Below are 22,676 nucleotides of genomic sequence, written 5' to 3' on the forward strand. Positions count from 1 at the left end.
GAAAGTTTCTATGTATTTTTTTTCTACTATGGTAATGTTTGAAGTGAAGAATACTAATGAAGCTCATAAGCAAATGGGAAGATGACTCAGGTGTGCTATTATCTGAGTCATTTCCCCAATCCTGGAGGCAGGTTTATCCTTAGAGCATCTGGAGTTCCCTGCCCGCTAGGAACTCCAGCCCACACTGGTAAGAAGCGTTGGTAGATTTAGCAACCAGCACCTCAGGGCCAGAGCTTGCAGAGTTGAGAGCAAAGAATCTTTTCTTTTTGGAGAATCCAAGCTTCGATAGCCCCTGCAAACTCACGGCAAACTAACTAGGAAGCAAGAGCAGATCTGGTTATTAACCATGACTCAGTGGCAAATAACAGCCTCCATAAGCCAAGCTTCTTCCCTGTGTTTTAGCTGAGCTTATTTGATGCCCTGTGGCTTGACACTGGCCTGCAGATCCCTCTGGAATTGCTAGGGAATAAAAGCAAGGCATCTTGGTGCCTTTTAGAGAGAGGTGTACGTTTAAGCGTCTTTATTCATTAAGAAATTTCTAAATTTTAAAAATTATGTGCTGGGCACAGTGGCTCACGCCTGCAATCTTAGCACTTTGGGAGGCCAAGGCAGGAAGATTGCTTGAGTTTGGGAGTTCGAAACTAGCCTGGGCAACATAGCGAGCCCTGTCTCTTCAAAAAATAAAAAAATTAGCTGGGCATGGTGACGCATGCCTGTATTTGCAGCTACTTGAGAAGCTGAGGTGGGAGGATCGCTTGAGCCTGGGAGGTCAAAGCTACAGTGAGCTGTGATTGCATGACTGTACTCCAGTCTGACTGACAGAGCAATACTCGATCTCTTAAAAAAAAATTACAGTCAGTTCTTTGGAAAGTTTGAAATTATGCGCAACTTTAAACTGATTTTAGAAATAGGTCTGAGTTGTTTTGCTGGACATTTTGACTGTTAGAAATAAAGGAATCTGCCCAGGTGTTCATGACCAGCCTGAGCAACATGACGAAACCTTGCCTTTACAAAAAATACAAAGGTAGTTAGCTAGGCGTGGTGGTGCACTCCTATAGTCCCAGCTACTCTGGAGGCTTAAGTGGGAGGATCACCTGAGTTTAAGAGGTGGAGGTTGCAGTGAGCCAAGATTGTGCCACTGCACTCCAGCCTGGGTGACAGAGCAACACTCTGTCTCAAAAAAAAAAGGGAGGGAAGGAGGACTCTAATAGCAAGGAAGGGAGGAATCATATCGTGAGAGAAAGTGCAAAAATAAAACGAAGGAAAGAGTATTAGAAGAGACTCAGCAAAGTGCAGTTGATAAAAGGGAATTAGAAGATTCCAACTTTATAAGATCTTTTGAGAAAGCAACCACATGGCCTTTAATGCAATCTAAATAATATAGCCAAACTAATTTGTATATGGGTTGCTGTAGACAGTTTAACCTTCCTAGCTAGCTTGCCAGCAAGTTTTACAAGAACATTCAAGTCGATAGTTCTTGCAATGACTTGCAGTGCATTCAAGTCGATGGGCTGTAGGGAAAAGAGGGGCTGGTAGAGGAACTAGGCTGAGTTCTTCGTATTGGAAGATTATAAGACCAAATATTTATAGGATAAAAATTTATATTTTCCCCAATATATAGCTTTCCCCCTGCTCTGGTCAGTTGTTAAGATATAATCTGTACCACCTTCTGAAATGGGCATATTTTCCCAGAAGTGCTTGCTGAGTATAACCTCATTGTTGGCTGAGAAACTTGCCCTGAGGAGCCTGGGCTACAGGAAAGCTGCGAATAATGTGCATCACTCCACGAGTCACAGTGCTCTGTGCCCAAGCACTTCCTCTCACTGAAGAGGATGCATCATGCAGTTCTTGCAGAAGCTCTGTTGTGCTGGGTGTGATGGCATGTGCCTGTAATCCCAGCTACTTAAGAGGCTGAGTCAGGAGGATCACTTGAGCCCAGGAGTTTGAATTGAGCCCAGGAGTTTGAAGCTGCAGTGAGCTATGATTGTGCCACTGCACTCCAGCCTGAGCACAAAGTGAGACCTCATCCCCTTTTTTATTTTCAAAAAGAAAACCCCAAAAAACAAAAAACCAACGCTCTGTTGGTTGTTTGGGTGCAGTGAACATTTAGCACTTGTAATTTGCTTTGTTCTTGGTATTCAAGTTAAAACAGGACAAGCCTTATCATAGTGATTAATTTCGTCAATTTGTGGTTTCTAGTTAATGAGGATGTACCTTGCTGCCACTCTTCAATTCCTGGAAAAGTATTAGAGAGAAGTTTTAAGATGTCATAGAGAATACATGATCCTTTAGACAGAAACCACAATCCTAACAGACCCCTATTCATTTACGTTCTCTATTTCCCAAGTAGCTGCTAGAGACATCTGCTTTATTCAACTTCTTTTCATATCAATGAAGGAATTTAATGTGGGTTTAGATAGCTGTGATATTGGACATAGCCTTCCCCTGGTATTTAGAACTATTTCTCCTAAGAGATATAATGATATATGGAGGAATTTAATCTTCAGGGTGGTTTTTCATTTTTTAAAAAATTGCTGCAGATTCTTGGCCAACTCCTGGGACACCCACCTTTATGCATCTTTTTGGCTCAATTTGGTCACATTCCTCTAGCTCTCTCCTCCCCATTCTCAGCGATTAAATGCTGAAATGCCTTGATATGATATCGGGGTTGCAAGTTCAACTGGTTGATGTATGACTCACTTCTAGTGCCCTTTAAAATTTTTTTGGCACAAAAAGAGCCATTTGTTATATATCCAGAGTCCAAAAGTCCTCAAATCCTTAACTCTTCCAGGAGGGATTTTTCCTCCTCTGCAGTGGGAGAACATCAAATCAAATGAGGATTTGACCTAAGAAAGCACATACAATATTAAAATAATTGCTAGGAGGTCAAGGTCACTATGTGTGTTAGAACAAAAGGAAGAGAAAATATTTTATTTTTGATATGTTAGTCCAATTGTATTCTCAAATCTACCAGACTATCTCTTACAGCTAACAAATGGATTGCATTCATTTATTATGCATAAGAGATTTTTTCACTAATTTGTTTTTTATGTTTTGTTTTCTCTCATTCATATTACTTCTCAAAAACCATTTATTAGGTGCTTCATATGTGTCAGACACTATTGGGTATCAACAAATTCATGACCAAATAGATAATTTCTTAATTTAATTTTTTCAGAGACAAGGTCTTACTATATTGCCCTGGCTGGAGTGCAGTGGCACAATCATAACTCATTGCAGCCTCCAACACCTGGGCTGAAGCGATCCTCTTGCCTCAGGCTCCCAAGTACCTGGGACTACAGGTGCATCCCACCACACCTGGCTACCAAATAGATATTGAATGCCTTGTTAATACAAGGTATTAGCATTGTGGAGGGTAGAGAGAAGTGTCAGATGTAGAGCTTAAAACCTTTTTGGGAAGGTGGGCTGGGCACAGTGGCTCACACCTGTAATCCCAGCACTTTGGGAGGCCGAGGTGGGCTGATAACTTGAGGTCAAAAGTTCGAGACCAGCCTGGCCAACATAGTGAAACCCTGTCTCTACTAAAAATACAAAAATTAGCCAGGCGTCATGGCGTGCACCTGTAATATCAGCTACTCGGGAGGCTGAGGCACCAGAATCTCTCAAACCCGAGAGGCAGAGGTTGCAGTGAGCTGAGATCGCACCACTGCACTCCAGCCTGGGCAACAGAGTGAGACTCTGTCTCAAAAAAACAAAACAAAACAAAAAACCACCTTTTTGGGGAGGTGAGACACACAATAAAAATAATTGTTTAAAGATGGTACAGTGACCAAGTGCTACATAAATCTAGATCATTGTGGCCTGGGGTCAGAGAAGTCTTCTTGAAGAAGGCGGGGCCTCGAAGGAAGTGAATCAGAAAGGAGAAAGTGAGTGTGCCAGGCAATATGTATAAGGCAGAATGGTTAGGTGAAGCTCAGTAGTCATGGGAGATGAAGTTGATTTGATCCTTTGGTATCACCTTGTGCCTCCATTTCTCTTCTGTAATATGGAGGGCATAACAGTAATGACCACACAAATTGTTACTAGGATTCAATGAAATAATACAAGGAAAGCACTTAACCAGAGACCATAATGCACAAAGCACCCCACAGATGTTAGCAATTGTTGTTATTTTATATTATTAGGATTGTGGGAGGGCCTTGAATGCAGTATCTGGCATGTGTGCCTTATGTGAGTAATTGAGAGTCATTGATTATTTGAGCAGTGACATGCCGTGCTGAAATACATCTGATAAAATAATTTGTCTGTAATGAGAAGGGTGGATTGTAGACCCCTCCTACTAGACTTGGCTTTAAATCAAATAGTTGAACTCTTCAGTGCCAAGATATGGTAGAATTATTTAAGAAAAGCTATTTGATTTTTACTCAGTTTCTTGGTGGGTAGGAGAGTGTCATATATTAAAACTTGGGGCCAGGTGTGGTGGCTCATGCTTGTAATGCCAGCACTTTGGGAGGCCAAGCCAGAAGGATCACTTGAGGTCAGGAGTTCGAGACCAGCCTGGGCAACATGGTGAAACCCTGTCTCCACTAAAAAGACAAAAAGCTTAGCCGGGTATGGTGACACACACCTATAGTCCCACCCACTTGAGAGGCTGAGGTGGGAGGATCGCTTGAACCCAGGAGGCTGAGGTTGCAGTGAGCTGAGATCGTGCCACTGCACTCCAGCCTGGGCGACAGAGTGAGACTTCATCTTGAAAAGAAAAAAAACAAAATAAACTTGATAGGACTATAAATGACATGATGGAGAGAGGTGAGTGATATATCAGGTTGCCAACGTAGTGGTAGGGGTTCTTTAGCGGGATGAAGTTCCTGGCATTCTGGTGTCATTACTGCAACTCACTTTTCTAAGTCCTGTGGTTTTTTTCCCCATTGTTTCTTTCATTTTTGTGCAGAACAGTTCTACCACCCAGTATGTCTCTGTCTCTCCTGCTTTCTCCTTTTCCTTGCTGGCTCTTCCATTGTGTTCTGTCTGAGACATTAGGCAAGTTCCCCCACATCATTTCTACATTGCTCCTGGCCTACCTACTCTGCCTCTAAACCTTTGAGGTATCCTTTCTAAGGGCTTCTGGTTCATGCAATTTAGCAGTAAATAATTACCCCTCTAGGTAACACACAATAGGTAAACACTCTTGGGATTTGCTGTATAAAATGATAAAAGGTTTTCCTACTTTCTTTTCTTTCTTTCTTTTTTTTTTTTTGACGGAGGATCTCGCTCTGTCTTCCAGGCTGGAGTGCAGTGGTGCAATCTCTGCTCACTGCAACCTCTGCCTCCTGGGTTCAAGCACTTCTCCAGCCTCAGCCTCTCAAGTAGCTGGGATTACAGGTGTGCACCACCACGCCCAGCTAATTTTTGTATTTTTAGCAGAGATGGGGTTTCACCATGTTGGCCAGGTTGGTCTCGAACTCCTGACCTCAGGTGATCCACCCGCCTCGGCATCCCAAAGTGCTGGAATTACAGACGTGAGCCGCCACCCCCAGCCGTTTTCCTACTTTGAGGATACTAAGTGCTCCAACTTTCCTTCCTATGTTTAATCTTTGATGCAGCTGAATGACAAAAGGCCTTTGTTCCTGCTCCAGAAGGGGTTCAAAAAGGTTGTCATCTGGCCGGGCACAGCAGCTCACACCTGTAATCCCAACACTTTGGGAGGCTGAGGTGGGTAGATCACTTGAGGCCAGAAGTTCAAGACCAGCCTGGCCAACATGGTGAAACCCCATCTCTACTAAAAATACAAAAAAATAAAAATTAGCCAGGCGTGGTGGCATGCACCTGTAATCCCAGCTACTCGGGAGGCTGAGGCAGGAGAATTGCTTGAATCCGGGAGGCAGAGGTTGCAGTAAGCCGAGATCACACCACTGCACTACAGCCTGGGCAACAGAGTGTGGCTCTGTCTCCGGAAAAAAAAAAAAAAAAAAAAAGTGTGTCATTCCAACAGCTTGGGGCCTTCAGCACACTTGGCAGGACCTGATCCTATAGAATCAAATCCTTTGGCTTGTTCTCTGTTTTATTGTTGTGGGTGGTCTGAATGGGCCACTCTTCAGGATCTATGTTCCTCACTGAGTAAGGTGGGGCATTTTCAGCTGTGTTCACCATCTAACAAAAATAATAAAGATGAGGAGGAGGAGAAAGAAGAGTGTGGGCATTACAGAGAAACACAATTCTGTTGGATGAAACCACTGGAGAATCTGCTGGAGAATCTTTGCTGGAAATGGGATTATTCATTCATTGTTTATTCATTTTGAAACATTTTATTGAGTCCAGGCATTGTTATAGGTACTGGGGGGATAACAGCAGTAGATGAAACATGAAACTTCATGGGCTAGAAAGAGACGGCAAATAAAACAGATAAATGAATAACATATTTGTATAGGGATCACTCCATGAAAAAGACATAACTGGGTGCTACGATGAGGGCAGGTGGTACAGAAGGCCTCCCAGAGGAGGGGAGATTCAAGCAAAGACGTGAAAGGAGTAAGAAAGTAAACTGTGTGGATAGTGAGGAAAGAGGATTCTAGGCTGAGGAAACAGGAAGTACAGAGACCCAAAGGAGCTTACTTGAGATATTTGAGTAACAGCAGATAAGCCAGTGTAGCTGGAGCAGAAAGATTAGAAACAGAGTCCAAGGAAGGCCGGGCGTGGTGGCTCATGCCTGTAATCCCAACACTTTGGGAGGCTGAGGTGGGTGGATCACGAGGTCAGATCGAGACCATCCTGGCTAACATGGTGAAACCCCGTCTCTACTAAAAATACAAAAAAATTAGCCGGGAGTGGTGGCGGGCGCCTGTAGTCCCAGCTACTCAGGAGGCTGAGGCCGGAGAATGGCGTGAACCCAGGAGGTGGAGCTTGCAGTGAGCTGAGATCGCGCCACTGTACTCCAGCCTGGGAGACAGAATGAGACTCTGTCTCAAAAAAAAAAAACAAAAAAAAAAAAAAAAGAGAAGAAATAGAATCCAAGAAGTAATCTGAGGCCAAATCCTGTGCAGTGTTCTGGGCTATGGTGAGGATTTTAGATCTTACTGTAAAGTAAGATGGGAAGCCATTGGAGGATTTGGGCAAGATTCTGTTTGTAGCCATTATCCTATTCTGATTCCAGTTCTATCAGTGACTTGCCTGTGTGAACCTTTTTTTTTTTTTGAGACGGAGTCTTGCTGTCTCGCCCAGGCTGGAGTGCAGTGGTGTGATCTCGGCTCACTGCAGCCTCCACCTCCCGGGTTCAAGTAATTCTCTCACCTCAGCCTCCCGAGTTGCTGGGATTACAGGGGTGCGCCACCACGCCTGGCTAATTTTTGCATTTTTAATAGAGACACGGTTTCACCATGTTGGCCAGGCTGGTCTCGAACTTCTGACTTCAGATGTTTCACCCACCTCGGCCTCCCAAAGTGTTGGGATTAGAGGCATGAACCACCGCTCCTGGCCGCCTGTGTGAATTTGAATGAGCTCTTGATCCCTCAGTTTGCTGTTAGGTAAAATGTGGATAATGATACTTACCCCAAGAAGCATTAAAAGAATTAGCTATTGGTTACAAAAGGCTTGCAGCCTTCAAATGACAGGTATGATATAGAGTAATTACCATTATTCTGTATAGTCGTTATTTTAACACCTGTCTTCTTTTAGAAATGTAAAAAATATATATAAACTTATACCCTAAGTAGCTGCATTGTGGAAATTTTTTAAATGTCTAGGAAGTTATGTTTCTGATTTCCCTTTGATTTCCATGGGAGAGATTTAGGATATTCCTTTCTTCTTTGCAAAAGATATCTTAAAAGCTTCTCAGAAGTTGAAACCCAACATATATCATAAAATATTAGAATGAGAAGAGACCTTACAATTTGTTGTTGGGCAGAGTCTGATTTCTACATAGAGATGACTTTTAAAAATATTCCTTACTGTCCAAACTGTGTGTTTCTAGTGTATGAGAAATCACATGGGGAGAGTAGCTTCCAGGCTAGGAAGGCTGCTGTGTTATTTGTTCAAGTTGAATGAAATTATTTGTAGATTGTGGAAAAATATGATCTTACAGATCATCTCGTCTGATGTCATCATTTTAAAAGTGAGTAAACTGAGAGAAGCAGAGTCTTGAGGACAATTTCACTGCTGGTTAGTAGGAGATACTGGCTGAGAATCAGTATCATAAGACTTTCAGGCAACTGCTCTTTCTGAGTGCTCTTTCAGGCATCATATTCTCTCCCCAGATTCATAAGCTACCTACCCTAGTGTCACATTTAGATATAATTGCAATGTTACAGGAAGTGATTTGCTGTAATTTCATATCCCTTTCCATGTCCATTGTAATGATGCACTTTGCTAATATTGGAAGTGGTGGCTGCCACAGAATTTCTTTGCTTGGTGAGGCAGCTGTATGTGAAAAAAAAATTTCTCAGACTATAATTTGACTGTATGCCACAAATGTTTTGCTCTGTATTTTCTTTTCTTCTGCCTCTCTCTTTGTTGCTGGCTGTTGACTCTGCAAGTGGATTCTGTAGGCTGTCCCACTGAAGCAGCAGAATTTCAGTTTTAGATTTGAACAATTCAAATATAAATTTTTTCATATTATTTTTTTCATGTTACTTTTGGCCTGAAAGATGTATTCTAGTTTTGTTATAGATAATTATTGTGATAACTTTAAAAAGCAATGTGTTACACAAAGTTAGTGTTCATTACATGTTATTCATTTGAAATGACCTCAGCATGTAATTTTAAGCCTTCTATTCCCATCATTTTAATGAGAGATGTGAACCATTGTCATGAAAATAAGCAAATAGGCCAGGCAGGGTGGCTCACTTTTGGGAGGCTGAGGCAGAAGGATCCCTTGAGCTCAGGAGTTCGAGACCAGCATGGGCAACATAGGGAAACCTTGTGTCTACTAAAAATAAAAATAAAAATAAAGAAAATAAGCAAACATGCATATATAATCACCATTATGATTAACATTTTCCTTTAATATTAATCTAGATTTCTTCCAGCAAACTTAAATGTAGATTAATTGAATATGAGAATATATGTATATATTCTCACATATATGAGATATGTACATATATGAAAGATATAAATATACCCACACATTCTCTTTCTGTTCCTTTGCATACTAATACAATAACATTTAATTGACTGGCATTGCAAAACAAGCTGATGTTTTCTGCTAGGACTCTTTTCTGTTGATAGCACGTAGCCAACATGGCCCCTTCCCGAGATAGAAGCTGTAGCATTTATCAGTCTAACCTGTTAGGGTATTCCTTACACTGATATATATTTTTGTCATTCATTAAAAAAATCAATGATATTTATACAAGTCAAAAATAACTATCAATGTTATTTATTTTTACTGGTTTTTCTAAAAAGAAATGTCCCTTAAGGCTTTTATATATTTTGCTTGGTCATGCTATGGAGAAATAAATTGATGTTTCAGGTACTTTGCCAGACGTTAAGTTATTGGCAAGAACGATCTTGCCAAATAATACTCTTTCCATAATTAAAGTTCTCAAAATGATCAGGGATCATACTGGATAATCAGATGGGTAGTTAAAAATGACCAGCTTAAATTTTAAAGCCAGGTTCTTCGAATAAGACAAGATGCATAGGAATGCATTTCCTCAATGATCACCAGGAGTCTATTTCCTAGCTGCTCTTCCCATCTCACCCTGAAGTGACTTCAGATCTGTCATCCTGGGAAATTGCAACTTGAATAAGCTCTGCCTTTCACTGTGACAATTGCTTGACATAGCCTGCAGTTTGTGACTTACTGAAAGAAGCATCAATTCATCAGAGAGCTCCTAATCCCTTTTCTCACCTCTTTTATCAGACTCTCAAAGTCTGTTTTTAGGGGAGAATAGAGGGACAGCATGAACTCATCAGGCAGTCCCCAACCTTTTCCTGTTCCTGTGGGCTTTGCTGTGAGTTGTAGCAACAGGCTACTCCTTAACTATTGTGAATCCTTAACTCCAAACAAATGGCATAGTTCCATTAGGCCTGTTGATTTAAAGCTCAGCACTTGGGGCACTCGACAACAACTGGCAGGCAACTAATGACTCTGTGCTTCCCTGTGAGTGCCCTGTAAACTGGACTTTCAGAAGCAAAGACAGTGGTACAGTGTAGATGAGTACATGTGTAGGTGAGATGGAAATATGTAATGTGGGTATATGTATATATGTATATATATGCTTTTTATATTTATTCTTGGATTCGTAGTAATAGAAACCAAATTAAAATGATGTAATCATGGTTTGCAATTAAATGGGAAAAGAATGCTATAGTGAAAGGGTCAGGATATTCAGATATCGGAATGCTTTATACATTTCAAAGTGTTAAGTCAATTATTGTTCTCTAGATATTTGATTAACTGAGGGTAAATCATGTGATTTTCATTCACTATCTTAGAAAAATGAGGATAACGATAATTCCTAACATCTTGTCAGGGTTGTCTGAAGATTGTCCAGGCACAATGCCTGGCAAGCTTTTGAGGTTTTTAGTTCAGAGAAACTATTCAAATGCAATGTATATGTAACAAATGTATCATTGCTGGGTTTTCCCCATGTAGGTATTCAAGAGACGATATTTTTACTTGACCCAACTTCCTGACGGTTCATATATTCTCAATTCCTATAAAGATGAGAAAAATTCAAAAGAATCGAAAGGTTGCATCTACTTGGACGCCTGCATTGATGTTGTTCAGGTAAGGCCATTGAGGTAATCCTTCTCTTTTTCTAAGAGGGTTATTGATAAACTTTTAAGAACCCCAGATGGTTGGGTGTGGTGGCTCATGCCTGTAATCCCAGCACTTTGAGAGGCTGAGGCAGGAGGATCGCTTGAGCCTAGGAGTTCATCAGCCTGGGCAACAAAGAGACCCCGTCTCTACAAAAAAATACAAAAATTACCCAGGCATGGTGGCACATTCCTGTGGTCCCAGCTACTCTGGAGGCTGAAGTGGGAGGATCACTTGAGTCTAGGAGGTTGAAGCTGCAGTGAGCCATGATTGCACCACTGCACTCCAGCCTGGGTGACAGAGCAAGACCCTGTCTACAAAAAAGAAAAGGAAAAGTGACTGGTGCGGTGGCTCATGTGTATAATCCATGCGCTTTGTAAGGCTGAGGTGGGCAGGTCACTTGAGGTCAGGAGTTCGAGACTAGCCTAGGCAACATGGCGAAACCCCGTCTCTACTAAAAATACAAAAATTAGCCAGGTGTGGTGGCACGCACCTGTAATCCCAGCTACACAGGAGGCTGAGGCAGGAGAATTGCTTGAACCCGGGAGTCAGAGGTTGCAGTGAGCCAAGATGGTGCCACTACACTGCAGCCTGGGTGATGGAGTGAGACTCCATCACAAAAAAAAAAAAGGAAAGAAAATGAACCTCGGCATTTTTCTATATTGATTGATGGCATCTCCGTCCTCCGAAACATCTACACTAGAAAGCTCAGAATCCTCTTCAGTGCCCTGTTCTTGCTCAGTGCCAATATTTAAATGTTTATCAAGTCTCTTTGAGTCTGGCTCTAAAGTGCCTCTTAACCTCTTACCTCCTACTTTCATTGCCCTTTCTCCGGTTCTCCCTTTTATCATCGCTGGCCCAAAGTTGTGCTTTTATGCCTCCTGATTTCTTGTCTTGCTCCAGTTCAACTTCCTAAGATATAGTTTGGGTCAATCATTTGCCTTCTCCAAATCTTTTGGCTCTTGATTTATTGTCTTACAGAGTGAACTCTAAAGCTTTTGCCCTGACATTGAAGGCCCATAGTGATTTGGCCTCACTGTGCTTTCTAGCCTCATCCCTCCTGAACCCCCTTGTGTATTCTGTGCTCTGGTCACACCAGGCTAAGCATTCTAAGGCGTTTCACACATGTATGGCTTGCCTTACATTTTTTTCCTCTTCTTGCTATATATAATTTCTCCTCCTATTCCCGTTTGAACCTTATATTTTATGACTCAGCTTAAAGGCTACTTCTGCCGTGAAAAGTTTTGTGTTTCCTTCCTCACCCTCGTGACTACCAAGTAGAGTTAAGCTCCACCTCTCCTGTGCTAACCATTTTGCTTTTCCTTCTGTCATACAACTAAGTCACATTCTAATTTTGGTTTATTCTACACATTCCTTTTGGGATTACAGGGACCATCTCTTACTCATTTCTGTTTCTTCTATAATTACCAGGGTTCTGCACACAGTAGGGACTTAATGAATGTTTGTTGATATGAATTACTGAGGGGACACAGACAGAAACAGGGTGGGAAGTAGAGGGCTGAGAGATGATCTGAATGGGAAGTCAATTGACTATGGAACGGAAGTCATTATTACAGAGCCAGGGTGGTGTGGTGGACTAGAAGAACAATGGGCTGATTAGGAGGAAAGTGATGTTGGTTCAGCACCCTCAATTTACCTAAATCTTCATTTTCAGAACTGTGAAATGGGATTAGTAATATCTGTATACTCTATCAAACAAGATTGTTGTGAGGATCAAATGAGAAAATACCTTTAGGGCATGATGTTGTGTGCCTGTAGTGCCAGCTACTCAGGAGCCTGTGGCAGGAGCATTGCTTGGGCCCAGGAGTTTGACGCTGCAGTGAGATATGATCACGCCTGTGGAATTAGCCAGTGCACTCCAGCCTGGGCAGCACAGTGAGATCTCATCTCTAAAAAGATAAATTAAAAAATTCTAACAAATGAGAAAACACTTTTTAAAAAGTACAAAGCTCTATGTGAATAAAATGTGCTTATATGTATGATTATATATTATGTATTCATATATATGATTATATATTCATATATATGAATTCATATATATTCATATATATAAAGAAGAGCTTTCTTACTGGAAGAACGAGGCACACACAATTTCCGGATTGACCTTTCATTGTAGTGCTTCCCTCATCTTTTTATTTTTATTATCATTTAAAAAACTTTTTTCTTTTCTTTTTTTTTTTGAGACAGAGTCTCACTATGTTGCCCAGGCTGGAGTGCAGTGGCGCAATCTCAGCTTGCTGCAACCTCCACCTTCTGGGTTCAGGCGATTCTCCTGCCTAGAGTAGCTGGGATTAGAGCCACCCGCCACCATGCCTGGCTAATTTTTGTATTTTTAGTAGAGATGTTGTATAACTTTCTCCTTAGTTCAGTTAAAACCAGTTCTTGTCACATAACCAGGAAAGATTAGGCTTGTGGACACATAGAAGGGTGAGAAGTGGAATTTACTGGGTGAAAAGGAAAAATAACTCTCACCAAAGTGAGAGGGAGTCCTGCTAGCAGGTTTCCCACCTCACAGATTGAAGGTTTCGCCGGGGATCCTTGGCTGTCCCCTGTCTCTATCAGAGATGGGGTTTCTGCATGTTGGCCAGGCTGGTCTCAAATTCCTGACCTCAAGTGATCCGCTCACCTCAGCCCCCCAAAGTGCTGGGATTACAGGCGTGAGCCGCCATGCTCAGGCACCTCATCTATTTATGATACCGCCTCCCAAATATTTTCAAATGTATAAATCTTTATGACTTGATACAGCAGTTTAATTTCATCCTTTCCTAGACTTCAAAGATTAGAAGGAGGAACTTTCTTGGTTCCTTCTTGAATAATGACCATGCAGTGGAAAATTATTGATTCATGAGCATTTCTTGAAATTAATGCTGAGGGATTTGAAAAGGGTAGTATGTCATTTCTTTTTTCATGACAGAGAAGGTGGTAAAGTAAAAGAATGTATCAGCAAGCTTGAGAAAAGGAGGAGACTTATTTTCCTTGTGTGGTGGTATTCAGCACAGGTTACTTCCATGTATTTTACGGAGAGTCACAATTTAATGTGAACCAACTATGGTTGCATGGTCTTATTTTTTCTTTCTTTTTTACCAAGCCATTCTTATTCTTCTGCTTTGCTTGCTTGCTAGCTTTCTTTCTTTCTTTCTCTTTGTTTCTTTCTCTCTCTCTTTCTCTCTCTCCTTCTCTCTTTCCTTCTTTCCTTCTTTCCCTTCCTTCCTTCCTTCCCTCCTTCTTTCTTTCTTTCTTTCCTTCTTTGGAGTCTTGCTCTGTCTGGAGTGCAGTGGCATGATCATATCTCACTGCAGCCTTGCAGCCTTGAACTCCTTGCTGCAGGCAATCCACCTTAGCCTCCAAAGTGCTGGGATTACATGCATAAACCACCATGCTTGGTCTTCTCTTTTTAATTTTTAATTTTTTTTTTGAGGCAGGATCTCACTGTGTCGCCCCGGCTGGAGTGTAGTAGTACCATCTTGGCTCACTGCACCCTTGAACTCCAAGGCTTAGGTGATCCTCCCACCTCAGCCCTCCGAGTAGCTGGGACTACAGCCATGCGCCATCACGCCTGGCTAATTTTTTTGTATTTTTTTTTGTAGAGATGAGGTTTCACCGCTTTGCTCAGGCTGGTCTCAAACTCCTGAACTTAAGCAATCCGCCCACCTCTGTCTCCCAAAGTGCTAGGACTACAGGTGTGAGCCACTGCCCCCATCTTTACTTTTTCGTTGCTATGGATATGGAATATTTCTACATATTTTGGGGGTACATATGATAGTTTGATACAAGTATACAATGTGCAAATGATCGAATCAGAGTAATTGGGTTATCCGTCACCTCAAGTGTGTATCATTTGATTGTGTTAGGAGCATTCCAAATCCACTCTTCTAGTTATGTTGAAATATACAATAAATTATTGTTCACTATGGTCACCCTATTGTGCTGCCAAACACTGTGGTCTTCTTTTATACTATTGTGATACAGTTGATACTATGCGTGGTAAAATGAGTTAGGATCTATAGTGCCTTTTATGGTGAGATATAAATTTATCAGATTTGTTTCAGGTCATATTTAAATTTTTTAAAGTGCTGACTTTGAAAATCCTTAAATATTCAAGGAAAAGTTTGAACGGAGTGGAAATTGTAAAATGTTTGCTTACTTTTATGGTGGTACTTTGATTTTCTAAATGTGAAGGATGCCAAAAGGCCTTAAATGATAATACTTAACAAGTATTGTTTTCTCCCAACTTTATACATATTCATACTACTGTGCTCAGTCCTGAGGGAGGGGAACAAAAAATATATTTAACATGGTCATTTGTTGTCTTAGAGTGTCTGTTTCTTACTGAAAGAAGCAGTTATTTCATGAAAGTCTTGACGCACATATGCACTAAGCTGAGATAAAAATAAATATAAACTAATGAAATCTAATAGTAAAAGGACAACTAAACTAACTGAACACATACTTTTTCTCCCCTCTAGTGCCCCAAAATGCGCCGTCACGCTTTTGAACTCAAGATGTTAGATAAATATAGCCATTATCTGGCTGCTGAAACTGAGCAGGAAATGGAGGAATGGTTGATAACTTTGAAAAAGATTATTCAGATCAACACCGACAGTTTAGTTCAAGAAAAAAAGGAGACGGTAGAAACAGCACAAGGTCAGAATTTTAAAGTGATTTATTATTGAAGTAAAGCCCTTGTCTTTAATCCGTGGAAATGTCCTCTGTGCAGGGTGAATAGAGAACTCTTAATCTTAAAAGTTGACCTGCTTCTTCATTAATAAGTGACTGTGGAGGTTGATAGGCTTTTTTTAAACAATTGATGCTGCATGGGCTCTGACACATGAAATATAACCAGACTAAAACAGATAGAAAATTCATGGCAGGTTTTCAAAAGTCCATTAAAGTTTTCCCTATGCTTTCATAATAGAAATTCTTTGCAATAAATCTTGTAGGAGAGGATGGGTGGGAGAGATGGTTAGGATACTCCTCTTAGGTTATTAGTAATGGTCTGTATGGTTTAGAACATCTGCTTTTAATGAATTTGCAGATGATGAAACTAGCAGCCAAGGAAAAGCCGAGAACATCATGGCAAGTTTGGAAAGGAGCATGCATCCGGAACTGATGAAGGTACATCTTTCATATGGCAACTTGCCTTCAACTGAGATAATGCAGGATTAGCTATTAAAGTTGTAATGCTGGATTCCATTTGGCAATGTCATTTCCACGTTAAAAACCACAGCAAATTGGTGAAACAGGTAGAGATTGTAAAAGAAAAGTTGCACTCCTGAAGACTAACTTGTAAGTACCAACTGACAGTTTGGAAAAATCTTATTTTTTTCCAGACACCAAGAAATACTTCCAGGCTTTTGTGACTTCATTAATTTTATCTGCTAGTTCTTATTTAATTTAATTACTGTATATCATTCATAAAATATTCTTCTTCCAAAAGGATAATGATGCAGCTCATGCACATGATATTTAATCTATGACCAACATATGTTAATCTCACATGAAAATCGTATTCTCTATATGTAAATATATGTGTATATGAATGATTTAATCTGATAAAGATTTTGGTGAACATGCATCATTTTTGTTATTTACTCTGCTGTTTGAAGTTTGAAATGAACAAGTTTTGAAATTGTAGAGATGATTGTCCTGAGTATCTTACCACGATACTGTATTCTGTAGACTCTATATTATAGTAGATTAGAAGGTTGTGACCCGTTTATTCATTTAAATCATTGCCAAATCTATTTATATTTTTACTTTATTCATCTTCCTGGACAAATTAGTTACACAAATTTGGAAGCTTTTTTTTTTCTATTTTAAATTTACCCCTCATAAACTTCAAAGCTATTTTTCAAAATTTAGGGACACAGTCATGATCCTCTAATCTAGGATTTTTTTTTTTTTTTTTTTTGAGACAGAGTCTCACTCTATCGCCCAGGCTGGAGTGCAGTAGCACGATCTCACCTCACTGCAACCTCCGTTGCCGAGGTTCAAGTGATTCTCCTGCCTCAGCCTCCTGAGTAACTAGGATTACAGGCGCCCACCACCACGCCCAGCTAATCTTTGTATTTTTAGTAGAGACAGGGTTTCACCTTGTTGGCCAGGCTGGTCTTGAACTCCTGGCCTCGAGTGATCCACCCACTTCGGCCTCCCAAAGTGCTGGGATTACCAGCATGAACCACTGTGCCTGGCCTTATCTAGGATTTTATAAAATGATTTTATAGATTTTAGTTGCATTCCCTCTCAATCTTTGTCATCCTGGATTGTGCAGCTCCATTAGGTATTTCCCAAAGTGATGGAATCAGAATTACATATAATATTCTATAGCTAACATAATGGCTATGAAAACTATGGTAATTTCTCTTTTGTTTATTTCTCCTTTGCATCCAGAGTCTCTTGCATTCCTGTTTTGTACTGACTACAGGATGAATGGTATATTTTTGAAGCTGTGACAGATTGATAGTTTCACATAAACTATACATTTAAATAGTATTTAACACTGTTTTGAAGGAAATGAAGTAACATACTTATTTTTTAAAATTTTAGTATGGAAGAGAAACTGAACAACTAAACAAACTCAGTAGAGGAGATGGAAGACAGAATCTCTTTTCTTTTGATTCAGAAGTTCAGGTATTAATGATACATTTCTTTAATAGTCCTAGAATTATTGCTTATTCAGATAAACAACATCTATGAAATGTTGAAATCACTGTTTTTCTTGCACCAGTGGGGAATATAGATTGTTTTATATTTGTCTTGTTTGCTTTGAAGAGGTAACTTAACAAATAACTCTTCACTCAAGGGGACTGTCACATATGCAGATAATTTGGGGCTGAATTATATATATATATATATTTCTCAGTTTCTTGTATTCTTTTCACTTCCTTTTGCTCCTCAAAATAGATAAATTAAAGCACCGTTAAAGATGGTTACAGTGTTCTTTTAGCCCATGAAATACAATTGTGATCTAGTGGCAGAAAATATCTCCAGTATAAAGAACATATGAGTCATATGAGACATTTATTTTTCACATTTGATGTAGGCCTGTAGAACTAGGATAATTGTCATGTCTGGCTTAATCACAATTTAAATGGAGGGTGGTGCAGGAAGGTGCAGGTTTATATGCGGATGTGTATTTTAACCTCTTTCATGAGAGTTAGATGTGTTTTGTAATAAGATATATGCAGTTAATATTTAAGTCTATGACATTTTCTAATTAAGTTTTTAATTTGTTTAAGTGGGAAAGGTCTACAGTATTTAAGTATTACAAATATTTTTCCTAATGGAAAATACTTTTTGAGAAAATGAAATTGAGGAAGACGAAATTTTTTGGCTTTCTTTTCCCTTTTTCTACATGAGATTTCGAATGAAAATTTTTGATTTTGTTTGAAATCGGAAAATGTGCATTACAGTTTTTTCTTCCACGAAAATATGAAATAATTTGGGGAAGTCTGATTTTGTTGTTGTCGTTTTTTCTTCTTTCTTTCTTTCTCTCTCTCTCTTCTTTCTTTCTTTCTTTCCTTTTTTTTTTTTTTTTTTTTTTTGAGATGGAGTTTCGCTCTTGTTGCCCAGGCTGGAGTGCAATGGCACGATCTCGGCTCACTGCAACCTCTGCCTCCTCAAGCAGTTCTCCTGCCTCAGCCTCCCGAGTAGCTGGGATTACAGGCATGCACCACCACGCCCAGCTAATTTTGTATTTTTAGTAGAGATGGGGTTTCTCCACATTGGTCAGGCTGGTCTCGAACTCCCGACCTTAGATGATCCACCCGCCTTGGCCTCTCAAAGTGCTGGGATTGCAGGCGTGAGCCACTGTGCACGGCCTCTTTTTCTTTTTTTAAGTGTAGTCAAGTACAGTAGTGACAAGGGGAGAAAGAGTAGAACAAAAAGTTCAATATGTAATTGACTGAACAATCAATTGAGATAACTCACTACCTTTGGACCAGCCATTGTTGTTTTTTCTTTTTGCTTCATATGGTTTTCTAATTAAAAATTTAGTTTAAAATAGAAAAAGTATATGGGCTATAAGTAATGCAAACATTTTCCTTAATGAAAGTATCACACAAGAAAATGGAATTATTTGGAGAAAATAAATTTTAAAAAATAATTTCATTTCCCTTTCTCCCCCCACGGAGTTAAATATTGCTTTAGTGCAAGTTATGTGATTTTTTTTTTTTTTGTAAAAAAGTAGCAGTATAATGGGCCTTAGGGATGTTTGTTCTAAGATATTCATTCAGAAATTTACTTGTTCCAAGCATGTCTGAGTCTTTGATCCTCCCACCCATGATTGGGCTCTAGTTGGACATGTCAGGCTGTTTCATTGCATACAAAGGAGCCAATTGACTGTGGTTGAAACTAAATCCAGTATCTTTACAAATTTGTGGTGTAGCGTTTTTGTGGTAATAAAACTGAACTGGTTTTATGTCTGAGTTGTTTATCAGTGAGCTATGGTAAGAGAGAAATTCACAGTTGTGATGAAGCTTTAAGGAGAAGAAATTGAATGTAATGTTGGTTATGGAAGGCAGTGCTGCCTCGGAGAAACCCATGTTGTATCTGTCGAGTACCTTTTCTAGGTGAGGTGCCATCCCATAATTTTACCTTTTCTTTTGGCCATAGTTCATTGTTTAGAGACATGACCTTAGAGAATAAAGAAACACTGGCTGATTAAAGGGGATGGCTCAAACTTAGAGCTGAAGAAGGCCATGTGTCCCAACATTTGTACTCACAGGCCTTAGAAGGGAAAGGATTTGAAGGCTGGAGTGGTTTGGTCCAGTTTCTCTTTCCATTCTACTGTCTGAGTAACACAGAAAGGAGAGCAGATAAATGGGTGGAAATTAAAATTGATCTCCATGGCAATGACTTGCCTCCACAGATAGATATGTGTTCAAGAGGGAGCTGTCTAGTCCCACACATTCGCATTCCTTTTGTAGATAAATAGATTCAAAGGTGAAGAAGTCAAGCTTTCAGGCACAAATCTTACACATTGGGCCCTTTTAAGGAGGTTTCAGTCAGTCATACTGGGTAGGTTAGAACAGCTATAATTATCCAGTATTCTTCAGGCATAATACCTGTTTTGGCTTGAATTACTTAGGTAATTGAGAAAAAATTTTGTGTTTCTTGTCTTGAGTTTTCCATACTGACAGTGTTATTCTGCTCAGATCCACCCAATCATTTTCTGCCTACAATGTCTATGGCCTTAATGAAAGTATAGTAAATTGTCCCCACAATCCACACTTTTCTTCCCCTTTGTGAATAGAATATAAGTCTGTTCAGACATTCAGCATGAACAGATGAACTTAGATTGCCTGAGCAATCTTTTTCTTTGAGAGACAGATTCCTCCCCTACTGAAAGGAATTCCTTCACACCCAATATCTTCTTCTTAAACTTGTTTTTATTTCAAAATACCAATAATTTTTAAAAATCGATTTCTGTGGCAGCCCAGGTCCATTGCCCAGCTCTGTTAGCTGAGCTCAGTGTTGCTCAGTTTCCTAAGCGGATGCCTCTTACTCTGTTCATAAGTTAAACGTAGGTAGTCCATGGGGTTCCAGCCTTTTGTGCCTCTCAACCTAAATGCTGCTGACTCCCACGTCCAGATCTCTAAGTCAGGCCTCTCCCATTTTTCCAACTACCTACTACCCTCACCACAAACACAACACATCCCATACTGAACTCACCATTTCTACTCACTGTACCCCAAAATCTGCCATTCATTTGTATTTCATGACTAAGTTCATAACATCATTATCTATTGAATCTCCCAAATTAGAGACCACTGTGTTAATCTTTTTTTTTCTGAGACAGGATCTCACTCTGTCACCCAGGTCGGAGTGCAGTGGCACCATCATAGCTCACTGCAGTCTTGAACTCTTGGGCTCAAGCCATCCTCCCACCTCAGCCTCCCGAATAACCAGGATTACAGACCTGCACCACCATGCCTGGCTAGTTTTTATTTTTTATAGAGACAAGGGTCTCACTGTCTTGCCTAGGCTGGTCTCGAACTCCTGGCCTCAAGCGAAATTCCCTCCTCGGTCTACATATTAGTTTTGATGCTTCCCATACCCATTCCTGTCAATTTTGCATCCTGCACAGCTCAAAAACGAAACCAAATTTCGACTGTCCTGGAACATATATTGTGTGGGGAAGACAAAGAATAAACACGTATAAAAAGTAATATTAGAAAGATAAATGAGAGAAAGGGAGTATAGACTGTCAGGGAGTGTGCAGTTTTCTATAGGGAGTTAGGAAAGGTCTCCCTGCAGAAGTGTCGACTGATCAGAGACTTGGAAATGAGGGAGCAAGCCATACAGCTATCTGAGGGAAGAGGGTTCCTGACACAGTAGCAAGTGCAAAAGCCCCGGCATGGGAGTGTCCTTGGTGTGCTGGCAAAATAACCAAGGAGGCCAGTGTGGCTGCAAGAGGGAAGAGGGCAATTGTGGTAGGAGATGAGGTCAGAGCAGTGAGAAGAGACAGGGAATCATGCCATGTAGGGCTTTGTAGGCCATAGTACAGACTTGTGACTTTTCCATTGCCCTTAGATCCGAGTTTCATCATCTCCCTCTAGGATTTCTCCATCACTGTTTAACCTTAGTGTAAAAAGTCTATAAAAGCTTGTTAGATGAAACCATAAAAAGGGTTCAAATGAAGAATGGACAGAGAACTGTTGGATTTTTGCCATTTTTTGTATATTGATGTAAATCTATATTAATATGAATCCTGTCTTTTTTTGAAAATGATTCATACTATCTCTTTTATAGAGGTTGGACTTTTCAGGAATTGAACCTGATATAAAGCCATTTGAAGAAAAATGCAATAAACGTTTCCTGGTGAATTGCCATGATTTAACTTTCAATATCTTGGGCCAAATTGGAGACAATGCAAAAGGACCACCCACAAATGTATGTATGAGTTTGCCTTCTACCCCCCTTGCATCAGTGCATTAAAGAAATGTCTTTCTCAAAATAATTTGTACACCAAACCTCCGTGACATGCAATTTACCTATATAACAAACCTGCACATGTACCCCTGAACCTAAAATGAAAGTTTTATATATATAAAAAAGAAATCTTATTACAATAAAAAAATGAAGAAACATCATTGTATGACTGAGAACTATTAATAATTGACTGTGTGAAAATTCCAGTGCCACATATTATGATAAATTTGACATGGAAGAATTTTATACATCTCTTTCTTTTGCCAAAATATGACTATGTTCTCATTGTGAGGATTCATGAAAATCTTACCTACTCAGAATAGCAGATAGAGTAGGCTCTTGATGTTCAAGAGAAGCATGTCTCCCAAACTTGCAAAATCCTCAAATGCGTAAATTCTACTAGATAATATGTTTTCTTCTATGAAATTGGTTCGTAGCAATGAGTAAGGATCACCATAGCCATGCTGGGATACAGATGCTGTGCAGTCTGCTAGGCTCGGTCACTATTCTATAGCATTAGATTCATTTTGGTCTACAGAGAAAATTCTAAGTGACAGCTGTCATGGATCATTTGAGTTGCTTACAAATCCTTGAAACTGTAAGTGTAAAATCTTCAGAGAGACTTTTTTGTGTTCATCTTTATTTTTTGGTTCTAGTTTTGTCTATTAAAAATAAAACAGTGATGAGGGATTCTCTTACAAAATAGCTTAAAAGTACAACAGACTTTTCTGTGTGTAAAGGGTTAATCTTTATGCCATCTGGCATGAAATTTCTCTTTGTGACCATCTTTCAAATGCCATCTGTAGAGAGGAATCATGTCTTCCAAAATTGCTGATAGGGCAAAGCTTTTGTCAAGTACTTTGATGTTGACTGTTATTAGCGCTTATGAAATGTATAGTCAAGTAAGTTGGAACATAACAGAAGAGAAGATTTATTTCTATACTGTAATATTGGCATTATTTTTTAGGTAGTTTCAGTAAACGTGTAGAGAATAAAATTTTATTCA

General features: G+C 39.8%; 1 protein-coding gene across 4 annotated transcripts in view; it reads left to right on the forward strand.

Moving 5' to 3' along the window:
• DOCK11 (dedicator of cytokinesis 11) overlaps positions 1–22,676 on the forward strand; it is a 190,080-nt gene that overhangs the window by 55,072 nt on the left and 112,332 nt on the right. For all 4 annotated transcript variants that reach the window (XM_031006107.3, XM_063703173.1, XM_055376223.2 and 1 more), the window contains exons 7-11: positions 10,553–10,687; positions 15,205–15,382; positions 15,774–15,853; positions 17,285–17,368; positions 21,491–21,631. In XM_031006107.3, the coding sequence (XP_030861967.2) occupies positions 10,553–10,687; positions 15,205–15,382; positions 15,774–15,853; positions 17,285–17,368; positions 21,491–21,631 (618 nt within the window). The remainder of the gene's footprint in view (positions 1–10,552; positions 10,688–15,204; positions 15,383–15,773; positions 15,854–17,284; positions 17,369–21,490; positions 21,632–22,676) is intronic.

Source organism: Gorilla gorilla, chromosome X (assembly GCF_029281585.2).
Source record: "Gorilla gorilla gorilla isolate KB3781 chromosome X, NHGRI_mGorGor1-v2.1_pri, whole genome shotgun sequence".
NCBI lineage: Eukaryota > Metazoa > Chordata > Mammalia > Primates > Hominidae > Gorilla > Gorilla gorilla.